At 34.3% G+C, this 13,256-nt stretch overlaps 1 protein-coding gene across 10 annotated transcripts in view; it reads left to right on the top strand.

The window, feature by feature from the left end:
* msn (serine/threonine-protein kinase msn) overlaps positions 1–13,256 on the top strand; it is a 212,660-nt gene that overhangs the window by 92,984 nt on the left and 106,420 nt on the right. For all 10 annotated transcript variants that reach the window (XM_072537565.1, XM_072537568.1, XM_072537567.1 and 7 more), the window contains exons 5-7: positions 10,647–10,843; positions 11,693–11,878; positions 11,980–12,203. In XM_072537565.1, coding sequence (XP_072393666.1) covers positions 10,647–10,843; positions 11,693–11,878; positions 11,980–12,203 — 607 coding nt within the window. The remainder of the gene's footprint in view (positions 1–10,646; positions 10,844–11,692; positions 11,879–11,979; positions 12,204–13,256) is intronic.

The raw sequence follows: 13,256 nt of genomic DNA, 5'->3' as shown, positions 1-13,256 counted from the left end.
ATTTCCCACCTCTACTACTTTCATCTCTTTTTATTTCACAACGTATTATGTTTTCTATCTTTTGCGTTATTTTGCCGGTTCTTAAGGCACTCATCACTGTATATGAAAATGCAACTATGATAGTACAGCTAGACGAAAATACAAATCCCGTCCCCATTAAGGGAGAAGTGAGACAAGAAGACGTAATAGCGCCAAAGCTTTTCAACCTGCTCTAGAAGACGTCTTCAAAACTACAAATTGGTCAACCTATGGCATTAACGTTAATGGCAACAAGTTAAACCACCTCAGATTCGCTGACGACAGTGATTATAGCGAACACATTCGAGGAACTGCAAATTGTGATGGGAGAACTAGCAGCGAGCTCCCAATACGTCGGCCTAAAAATGAATATGAAAAAAGCAAAAATAATGACGAACACAGATGACCCCAGACGTATAACTATACATAGCAGTGAGATAGAACAAATCTAGGAATATATCTACCTAGGCCAAATCCTGAGACTTGACAAAGAGAACCAAAGCGTGGAAATTACTAGAAGAGCAAGACTAGCATGGGCAGGATTTGGAAAACTTAGTTGGATACTTAAGAACCGCAAAATACCCCAATACTTGAGGAGCAAAATGTTCAACCAATGCATCCTTCCTATCATGACATATGGATGTCAAACCTGGACCCTAACCAAGGCAAACATGAATAAACTAGCCACAACAGAAAGAACAATGGAAAGAGCAATGTTAGGTATACGACTGTGAGATAAAAAAATTGCCATACTTAAATGGAGCTTCGCGAGCCACACTGCTAGTCAAAAAGACCAACGTTGGAATACTACAATACAACATTGGAGACCTTACGAAAGTAAACGACCAAGAGGAAGACCACAGATGAGATGGGTTGATGAATGACATTAAAAGAATAGCCGGAACAAATTGGAAATATGTTGCTCAAGATAGAGACCGATGGAAGGAGTTGGGAGAGGCCTATGTCCAAACATGGACGACAGAAGGCTAAGAAGAAGATATAATATATATATATATATATATATATATATATATATATATATATATATATATATATACTTTATAATTTGGATACCCCATTAGCCAAAATGAGAAATCATGTTTTAGATGACTATGAATCGTTTAATACCTTTTATAAAGCATAATTTTCCAATAAGAAGGCTCATTGAGTGACATGATGCGAAACAAGCAGACGAGATCTTAGGAAAAGAGATTACATACTATTAGTACTACTTAGGTTATGAAATCCTAACACCTGCCGTCCTACATCACTATGTGGTAACAGGATTTTTGAAAATATATGTTATTAAATCTTTAGAAATGTAATTGGAAAATCAGATCCAATATATAGATTTAGAGATAAGACAAAGGATAAAATCTAGTTTTTCTGCTTGCTATACTCTTTGCATGTTCTATTAAAGATGTGGATATTGTCTGCCTACTTCTGCAGTTAGTTATGACAGACTTTTCCATATGATAAAAAAATTGAGTATGTTTGTCTCGAGACTCAAAATCCTTAGCTTTTGTATAGCTAAATTATCTTATCTTATAGGTCTATTTTACATTACAACCACTGGAAATGTTCTCTTTATAAGTCAAGTAGATTTATTTCAGGTTAGACTTAAATTGAAATTATAATTTACATTAAATGCACAACATTTTATCGACCTGGATATATGGTGTATTCTTTTTTTTTATTATTATTATTTATACCTTAGGGCAAACTACATCGACCGCACAGGGAGCGGCATTTTTGCGGTGTCCAAACGATTTTACGATTACAACCTCAAACCGCAAATATTATAATGGCTTTCTGGGTATTTCCAGGAATAAACAATCAATAACAAATTGTACCAGATAAAACGCTATCGATAATCAAATAAAACAAGGTTCGACAATAAATGGGCGCCTTATCAGTAGCAATAGAGGTAGTTGCCGTGGTTTACTTTCCTAAATAGGTCTGGCTTGATAAAGTTTATCACCCAATTCTCGAAGTAATCAAATGGAGTGAAATCTAAATGACACACGATAATTTCGGATAGCGTATAAGTGGTTATTTTTTTTTATTTAAAACTAAAACAATATATTCGTTATATATTTGTAAATTTCTAAATATACAAAGTTTCAACTCAAAAATGATATTACATACCAAACAAATCTAGTAAACAGTATGGATGATTATAATTTAATACACATATTATTATGATTCTATATAACTATCTAATCAGCCAACAAAATCCATCTTTGAACATAGACCTTCCATTCTTTCCTCCATTTTTCTTTATCTTGCGCTATTTGCATCCATTTCAGTCCAACATGTTGTTTTATGTCATCGAACTATCGAAATTAGTCGTTCTATTTAATCCTAATTCCTAATTAGATTGTTTCATCTGTCTCAGAGTATTTTTATTTACTAAGGTCTGCTCTTTAGCGGATGGACACAGGTCTTTGACCCATTGTCTTCAGTTGCGTCCTAGTGGGGTTTATACAGATTTATCCCTTTTCGAGATTGCTGCCGGACTTCCATTTAAGACGCTCGGTCTGCTTGATAAAATGAGCAAGCCTCTTAATCTTGCTCTCGGTCACTATCTCTTTGAGAGTTGTTTGGTGTGAGCGTTACCTTTGCTGTCTCGCATTAGCAAAGTCTGGCCAGTCGCCCACAAAGTGTGCGGCTGTCTCCTCCCTCTCAATACACCTGGAACAGATTGCTGATTTTCTTAGCCCACAGATGTTTTGGTGTCTCGCGAGATTTACTTTGGTTTTTTTACTGTTGGTTTACTTTTATGGCCATCGTATCAGTTGGCCCAACGTTAGATTGATAAAATTAAACTTTAGAGAACAAAAATAAAAGCGCAGCGTAAATTTTAGAAGTTTTAATGCATCGAACAACATTTTTGAATTTCCTAATTATAGAAAATATTTTATAATGTAATGAAAACTACATAGAATGTGTAATATTAACAAAAAAAAAATGTGAAAGTTTACCACTGAGTTCAACCCCGTTATTTTTAATGACATCCACAATTCTTCGAGGCATAGTTTTTACCAAGTTCTGATAAAATTCTAATGTAAACGAATCTCATATTTTTTGCAATTTTTTCTTCAATTCGTTGACGGACCTGGCAGTTTTCTCCGGATGTTTTCTCAAAGCTTTTTTCATTTGACGCCACAAAGTCTTTATCGGGGACAAGTCGGGACTGTTAGAAACCCATTCCAGAAGTGGTATGCCATGGTCTTCAGTCCATTTTAAACTTTTCTTTTGAGGTATGACAACCTGCTCCGTCCTGTTGGAAGACAAAATCTTCCGCTGATGTTAAACGGTGTTCATACTCGGTAAAAGAGATTCTTCTAAAATATTCAAATATTTGTCCGTGTTTACAATCCCATCGATAAAATGTAACTTTCCCACACCTTTAGATGACATGCTGTCCCAGATCATGACAGATGCAGGAAATTTGCACTGTCTCCAACACACACTTCAAATTTGGACTCATCACTACATTGTATTGAATCTCATTACGACTGAGTCCAATCTTTAATGATTTTTTGACCATCTTAGTCTATTTTTCTTTGGCTGTAATATTAAAAGTGACTTTTCCTTGGCCTAAAATAAAATGAAATTTATTAAAAACAATTGGTACTCATTTTTTGAACTATTAAATTTACTTTGTAAGTACCAAATCCTAAAAATAAAAATCATAAGGGTAATGTTTTTAATAAATATTAATAAAAATGCCATATTAATTAAATATGAGAACTTTAAAAACATGCAGCGTATAATCTGTCTATGGTAATCGACTTAAACTGCAAATTCCTTAGATGGGCCAACTATTAAAGAACGATTTTCTGTGGGTTCTCGATCCTATTGCACAATTATACCTGTCTATTGTAGAGGATAGAGCCACAGGTGCCCTACGCGAATCATAATTCATATACTGAATCAAATTCAGTCAATTTATATCCATATATTTTTTGCTAATAAAATTCTGAAAAGGAGCGTTTTAGCGCAACAACCCATTCACCTCTGATCACTCTGGATCCACCTCCTCCGCAGGACACATCCAACGTAGCGTACTACCTGTGGGCCCAAATGCAGCGACAAAAGCCAACCCAACAAAAACAATCCTTGTCCTGAAGTGATGTTCAACCTATAATAGGACAACAAACCATAAACAAGTCGATTGACGGCTATAACTGGCTGCTCATACTGTCTGGCTGGCACGACAAGTGCGCGGAGACTGAAGTAAGCATATATTCTTATCTTTGCAGAATTCTCACTCAGTGGTAGCCCGTTGGCTACCAGCTGCCAAAGAGACACCGATCTCAGAATTCGTTAAACTTCAGAGATTTCGCTGGGCTGGTCATGTAGTAAGAATGGAGACAGAAAGATTGCCGAAATGAGCCCTAGATAGTAAAATGCAGGGCGCAAGACCAAAAGGAAGGCCACGGAAAAGATGGGAGGATGAAGTGGCAGCGGACGCGCAAAATTTGCTAGACGTGAGAACCTGGAGAAGATCGGCGCGGGACCGACAAGGTTGGAGGCATAGTTTGGAGGAGGCCAAGACTCGATTTGGGCTGTAGCGCGATTGGAGAGAGAGAGCCAACGGGCTGCCGGTGCAACAAGCGCGTTCTAATGGCTTGGTTTTCCAAGTTTACCAATGTCACATAATATGTGGTATTCACTTCCTTTTTCGATTCATTATTTCATTTTATAGTTAATAGACGATCCTTTTTGTTGAATCTCTTTCTGAATGCACTTTGCTGCGTTGCTCGTTAGTTCTCTAATTTTCATGTTAACCTGTTTTTGTTGGTATTTTAGTTAACTAATAGTTTATACATATGAATACGTAAGTTTATGTAGTTGTTTCAATCGTTTCTATCTTATTTTTTAAATATTCTGATTAAACAACAATCATATGAACATATCAATCTAAATATCAACAATAAAACAATCGTTTCTCTCTCATTCCAGTAGTTAGGCCTTTTTCTCTATTTCTCTCACTATCTCTATTTAGAAGTATTTTGCTTCCTTTTTGTATTGCATAGTAGAGGCTTGAGTAATATTTGCATGTTGTCTGCTTAATTTCTTTTGTTGTGTATTTTTTTTTGTTCATACTGTTAACATATGTGTTTTCCAACTGTGGTTTTAAACATTTTATATTCTTATTTTGGTCTATTATTTTCTCAATTCTTTTCTCTCTTGTGTACTCATTTTGGTTTCGTTGAGCTTTCTTCTGATATTTTAGTTTCCTTTTTACTACTTACAACACAAAAAACATCATGAAAAGTTACAATATTACACAAATAGAAGAAAACTGAAAGATAAAAAGAACTGTTTAAAGGAAACAATTGAAAACAGTAGAATTATGGTTAAGATTTAATCTAAAATGTATGTAAAGCTTATAAAAGATTCGTAATAAAAATTGAGATGCACTTAATATTGAAAGAATGTAATAAAAAAAAAATATTACATTCTACCGCATTGCTTATAACGCTTGTAGCAATATTAAAAATTTCCGATAATTATTATCTGATTTTTTGTTTGTAACTTGTAATTTAGAAATAATAGCTTTAGTCATTATTTCTCCGAACGTGGAAAAATTCTTGAGTATCATAATAGAAAGTTGTTGGGTGCCTCAGATAAGTGATGATTCACGTCAATTATCACTCGCTTTGTGAATTCGGAGACAAAAATATGAAATATCTATAGTAACTTGGAAGTCCACTGATTATTTCCTGCTGCTGTTCTAAAAATAGATTTTTTATCGTAAAACGTCATTGGGTCATTTTCAGCAAGGGTGTATGACGTGTATGTTTTTTATTTGATTTTTATTACACCCAATAAGTATATGGTTAATCCAACATAAATCAACAAAATGTCAATAAATTCCCATCGAAGGACTTTTCATTGTTTGTTTTATTTGCACAGCTGCTAATAGTGTAACTTGAGTTAAAATGAATGCATCACCATTGAATAATGCGGCTATTATAGTGAAAATAATGGCGGCTAATAACCGGTGCAAAACTAATGTTCCTTAAGGTGCGATCTGACAGAACGTGGAGCGTCGTTCGAAGATAGATAGAAAATACATAATAGGAAAATACAAAATATAAAAACTTGAACCAACCCAACGTGTAATACCATTTTTACCCTGAATATTTATGATTTACGATCTTTGGGATAGGGCAAGATTGTCTATTTATGCCTTATATATTGCACGTATTTACTCCATCAAACCTTCTGACGTGACTAGAGGCAGGTACGCCCCATGGTGTAATGAACACAAGGTATCATATTGCGCCTGACATTTGACAGCTGAGCCAGGCCTACGATGTTAAACGACTTTTTTTGACATTGTGACAATTTAACACGTTTTTCCTTCAGTTAGAGCATTATAGTGTCTTGAAAAGTACCTGTGGTGTTTAGTTGTAAATCTTACCCTGCCATGTTGTTACTTTTTTAAACGGTCTGTTATATTTTAAAAACAGGTGCTTTCAAAAATATTTCGATAAACTGCCTGATGTGCATAGTTATGCAGCTAGGAATGAATTATTTTGTAGATTAACGAAGATCTAGAACTGAATATATCAGTTTAAATCTTTATAACATGTTCCTATAAAATTTCTTGATATTTTTTAAATGGTCCCTTCATATCGATTTGTTAATTAAGAAACTAGCCTCAGCCTGCTGTGCAATAATATCGAAGAAAATCAATTTGGCATCTTCCAAAATATCATATGTTTCTTTGTTCGAGTCTCATCCATCTTCGATATGATCTTCCTTTTTTGGGGTTCTAGTATAGCTGCCCAATGTGATGTTATTTTTAAATTACAAAAAAGAGCAATACGGTATCTGTTTTGCCTCAGAAGAACAACACATTGCAAAAGCTACTTCAATAATCACGGGATTTTAACGCTTCCCTCTTTATATATTTTGGAAACTGTTTGTTTGTTTAACTATCTTTTATTTTGTGATATTGACGATTTATGTAATTTCAATAAATTTTAAATTGTTATTGTTATTTTTTTAACTTTTTGTAAGCTTTGTCCATAAAATTGTTCAATATTCAGTGACAAAGCATATTTTGATTCCATTCTATACCCATAAGATATGAATGATTATCTTTAAAAGTCTTTTAAACGTAATGTTAAATACTTCTTGGTTCACCACAGTTTCTATTCTATTATCTGTCTCGTGTAATCACCTGTACTGCGAAAAAAATTACTTTAATTAAATTACCCACATTATATTAAAAACTTGAAATTAAAAGTCTTTCCTATACAACTACATTCAAATGTTGCATGAAGAATGGATCTTTTCTACGTCATGCGCGAAGCGAACCGATTTCGGAACATAATATCAGCCTTAAGGTGGGTACACATATGCGAGCCGAACGGTATACGTACAGTACGCGTACAGATCCTTGAAAAATATTCTACATCGTACTAATCGCATACTTATCTCGATCCATGGAAAGCGACAAACCAACAACGAACACACATGTGCGAAATGATTCATTTTATTTATAATTTGGGTACTGATTTATGTTCCTGTTTTTGCTTGTTTAACAAAAATAAAATTATGTACAGTAATCATCGACGTATAAATAAAGATTTTATCTTTATTTATACGTCCATGACAATAATCAGTTTACTGTTTTCTCACGTCTCTCTAGGAAGGAACACGTCATTCACACAATGTCGATTTGATGACACAATAAAAATGTTCGCTGCGTCTAGTAAGCGCCGTCCAAACTGAAAGCCGAGCTTCCTTTGAAGTCGTGAAATAAACCGCAACAATTTGGTTCGCGACGAGTCACGATGAAACAGTACGCAAGCGGTTTTGTCTGCCGTACACATTAACGAATATAGCGTTCACAAACGGTTCGCGAACAGTTCTGCTCGCAAATGTGTACCCGCCTTTATGTATCATTCCTTGTGTTCATTGTACCATGGGTACGACCATTGTCGTGGTAATTTTACTATGGAGTGGTCTAACGAAGTTGTGTAGGAATTTTTATCATTGTATAAATTACCCAACTTACTAAAATGTTTACCGGCAATACTGGTCGACTAAACATTGATCTCCAGGAGACACGCTTCATTAGAATAGTTATCAAAAAGTAAACATCAATTTCACACTAACATGGGGTGCCATTTTGGGTGATGGATTTGGGTAACATGGGTGCGTCTTTTATCTTTGATACCTCTCGTAGTGATCCTACAGTGGGATTAGACTACAATGATCTATACGTTAAACTGAATAATAAAAGTGACTTGAAACTACAAGTTTCAAGACAAGTCAACGTTTTAAAATCAATGTTGAGTTTCTCGTTATAACTAATTTTAAAGTTCTATTTAATTATTTATTGCTAATAAAAATTTTAATCTGAGGGTGTATTGATTTCTTTATCCAACAGTGTAACATACTTCCCTAATTTGTTCATAATTCTCCAATTTGCAAGTCGGTCCGCGAATTCCTAAACCCGTAGTTGAAATTTGAAAGCGTGCCAAAGCGCACCCATTCGCTCGTTTACTAGAGCATCACTGTAATGACTCTAAATTAGCTCCTGCCAAGTGCCTCAATAATTCAAGTCCAATGCCATTAGATAAATAAAACTGCTAATGGATGCTTTTGATTTAAAATAAAGGATTGAGATTGGAAAATAACTGCAATAGTTCAACTTATATTTCCGATTTTGATTTGATGTAATATTTACATCAGATCGGAGATCACAATTTTTAGTTCTACGTGAATATTTAATGTGAAGGGACTGGTGTCAGATTCGTTGGCAATTTATTATAGAAATAGGAAAATAGTCGGTTTATTTTAGCCTTTTTACGTTTATATCGGAAGTATGTCTTAAAAAGGAACATTTTATCTATCTATTCTTCTCCATTGGAGATAATCTAATTCTACCACTAATTCCTTTGATTTATTTTAATATGGGTTTAAAGGCGTTGTTTTTGTTTTATGACGTATTTCTTCGTTTGGGATTCGGTCTTCCAGAGGCACACAACATCTGGTGCTCCATAGCCCGCGAATCTTATTCACTACCTTTTTTGTGAGTGTTAATGTTTCCGCTTGATAAGTGAGTACAGGTAACACATATTGGTCAAATATTTTCCTTTTGAGGCATATGGGTAGGTCCGATTGAAATAATTTAATTTACCAAACGCCGCCCAGGCTAATTCTATGCGACACGGAAGCTCACATGTGTGGTTATCTTTGCCCAACCGAATTTCATGTCCTCTGCACAATATCCCTTCCATCAACAGCAATATTTTGATTTGACTGAACTTCTCTCATAGTTTTGGAGAGACGGTGTCTCCTTGCCGTACTCCTCGCTCTATACAGAATTTATTTATTTCTTCTTCAGTTAGTCTTACGCTAGCTGTGGCATACTGCTGAGCTGAGCTCGTAGTACAAATTTTAAACTACTACGTTAGCTTTTTTATTTTTCTGTATTTATTTCTCTATTTAATTTCAATTTTCAATAAAGCTATTAAATCAGATATAGTTTATAAAATAAATTGTAGAGACTTACTTCGTTATATATTGGACAGACGCGTTAATATTTACCTAGGCGAATTATATATCACATAAAAATACTATCAGAAAAATATCCATTGTTTTATTTTGAAAATATACAGATTTTAGACAGTCAACTAACCATAAAAGATTATGTATATTGGAGATGATTCATATTAAAGAGCAACCAACTGTATCAATAATAAGACCGATATCTAATACTTCTCCAATATATATATATATATATATATATATATATATATATATATATATATATATATATATATATATATATATATATATATATTTATGGCCTAGGAGGACAAATTCGTTAAACTTCCCGTGCTCGAATCGGTATCAATAAAGTGTTATGATCATTTCGGCCTAGCCCAGCCTCATCAGACACTTTGGGCTGATACAAATTCAAACTCGGAAAGTCTAACGAATGTCTTCCAAAACTTCACTACAACAGTAGTTAGCTACAAAGGCGCCACCTGCTTTGGCGGCCGTGAACGAAAACGATATGATAATATCGTTTTCTGTATCCTCTGCGCTATGCGAAATGTGTAAAAGATTATATCTTTTACATATATATATATATATATATATATATATATATATATATATATATATTAAACTTAGAGCTAAGATTAATATTATTATAAAAATTAATATTAAACTCATCAGTCTTCCGGGTTGAAGACTGGTGAGTTTAATATTAATTTTTATAATAATATTAATCTTAGCTCTAAGTTTAATTGTACTAACCGCGGAAATCTTTCCGAACATATATATAAATATAAACTATATTTACCATTCGTTCTTAAGAAATTCTCCTGCTTCTCTATAATTTCAGTGTTAAATACCAATAGTATATCATAATATCAAAAATATAGCCAAAATGTAAATAATAATGGATTCATTGGTAATTGCAATTGGCCAAAATGTTTGAACAACAATTAAGTGTTACATATCTTTAGAATTTTTAATAACATATTTTTCACAAAAGTCACAAAACATTATATTTTTCCGGCATCCGTTTTAGGTTAAGTTTTCTAGACGGAAATAAAATTATTCATTCGTGATTTTCCTTTCAGTGGACTTCGGAGTATCAGCCCAACTGGATCGGACAATTGGACGTCGTAATACATTCATCGGTACTCCCTACTGGATGGCTCCCGAAGTTATAGCTTGCGATGAAAATCCCGATGCCACATACGACAATCGCAGTGATCTTTGGTCTCTCGGTATTACTGCCCTGGAAATGGCAGAATCTCAGCCTCCGTTATGTGAGGTAAGCCTTTTTCCGATAAAATAAATTTAATTTACGATATCAGTTCTTTATGATTTGATACACGTTAAATTTTCAAATTGGTAATGACCAAAATGGTATATTAAGACATAGTACTTACCAGAATGAAGATTTAATTTATGGTTTTATTGAATTGAATTAAAAAATCATTAGTAATAACTTTAATTAACATGTTGACAAGAGTTCGATATGTATTTCAATTAGTACACAATATAATAAATTGGTAATGTAGTGAAGTTTCTTTACCTCGTTATAAAATTAATAATCAGAAGATTAAAGCTTTAGTTAATATTTTGTATGTTTAGTAAAATGTCTTTATTTCGAACTTACTATCATGCTCAGTGAACACACACTTCTGTTGCACCAGGATTGCTATCTTTCTTCCTTTATCAGACATACTTTTTGATTTTAATAACAACTTTCTCTGTGTTTTGCACATTCTCTGTAAATTTGCTATATTGAATTCGAACTCAAATCTGGGGAACATATTGTCCTGTTATGCGAATTGGCAAACACAATTTGAATTGTTTTAAAAAGCCAGTTAACGAGTTATGCGTGACCAAGTATACACATACAAAGAAAATTTACTCGAAATTCACCGGTTCCCGGTTAAAAAGTTATAACCGGAAGTTTGTCAAAATGACTCAAAATTAGTGAAATCATACATCAATCGACGAAAAGTTACATGAAGAGATAAAATATCAACTTCCGATTGGGATACGTTGGGCGAAAACCTAGGACTTGCAAAGTCCAATTGCTCGTTTAATTAGTAATTATAAAACCAACAATATTATATACTTTAGTAAACAGTTTGAATTAATCTATTTTCAGCTGCATCCCATGCGGGCTCTCTTCCTAATTCCAAGAAACCCTCCACCACGACTGAAAAGTAAAAAATGGAACAAAAAATTCCATGGCTTTATCGAGACTGTGCTAGTAAAAGACTACCACGAACGGCCTTACACAGAGCAGCTGCTCAAACACTCTTTCATTAGGGACCAACCGACAGAGAGGCAGGTAAGTTACAAGAATTTGATAGTTCAGAAGTAAATTGTTAGCTTATGTATAACATGTTTGCATATGATAAGTTGCAAATCACGTGTACTCTGGTGTTTCAGGTAAGGATTCAATTGAAAGATCACATCGATAGATGTAAAAAGAGAAAGCAGGAGAAAGAGAGAGAAGACTACAGGTACTCGGGATCTGAGAATGAAGAAGAAGAGCCTCAGGTCGCCGGAGAACCTAGTAGTATTATTCAAGCACCAGGTGGTGATACTTTAAGAAGGAACTTCCAGCAAATTCAAGAAGGGCGCACCCTTAGCCAAGTTGAACCTCCTCCAAGGTAAGTGTCTTGTTAACAGTACTTTAATATCTCTTTAACAGTTATTTACATCCATTAGCCTTATCGGGTCATAAACAATAGATCAATTTACTTTAGATAACAACAATTTTCTTTATTTAACCATACGCATATTATATACTTATAGACGTAAGAGAAAACAATACAAGAGAAATAACTAAAATAATTCAAGAAAACAAAAGTTTAGGAGTTTTGAGGCGAAATACCAACAACATAGGCAACAAAAATATGTACAAAATAAAAAACAGAGATGGAAACATTACTACTGATAAAACCAAAATCCTTGAGGTTTTAACAAGACGCAAATAATGACTAATCTGGTGCTAAATCGAAATATTGCTGTTGATGGAAGGAATATTGGGCAGACTACATCGTATAAGTACTTAAGACATGAAATTCGGTTGGGAAGATATAATCAGGCATGTGAGCTCCCACGTCGCATAGGATTAACCTGGACATCGTTTGGTAAATTAAACTATGTATTTCAATTGGATCTACCCATATGCCTCAAAAGGAAAATCTTTGACCAATGTGTGTTACCTGTACTCACTTATGGAGCGGAAACATTAACACTCACAAAAAGGTAGTGAATAAGATTCACGTGACTCAGTTGGGTGTCTCTCTGAGGGACCGAATCCCAAACGAAGAAATACGTCGTAGAACAAAAACAACAGACGTCATCGAAAAAAGTGTGTCGCTAAAATGGAATTGTGCAGGACACGTCGCCAGATTATTAGACAACCGATGGACAAAAAGTATTGTTGAGTGGAGACCCAGACAAGAACCAATACGGAGCAGAGGACGCCCACCAACTAGACGGACTGACGACCTGAAGCGTGTTGCTAGATACAAGCTGCAGAAGACAGAAACAGATAGAAAGAACTGACGGAGTCCTATGTCGAGCAGTGGACGCATACAGGTTGCTGATGATTAATGCGGTTTGACAGTGCTTTTCCCTCTTTCTCAGTGAAACTCAAACAACAACTTTTTGATCTATTAAAAATATTTACCTTGAAGATTTTAACTGAAATTAAA

The sequence above is a fragment of the Diabrotica undecimpunctata genome, chromosome 7 (assembly GCF_040954645.1).
Source record: "Diabrotica undecimpunctata isolate CICGRU chromosome 7, icDiaUnde3, whole genome shotgun sequence".
Lineage (NCBI taxonomy): Eukaryota > Metazoa > Arthropoda > Insecta > Coleoptera > Chrysomelidae > Diabrotica > Diabrotica undecimpunctata.
The sequence above is the reverse complement of the archived record's forward strand: the minus strand, read 5'-3'. Positions and strand labels throughout refer to the sequence as shown.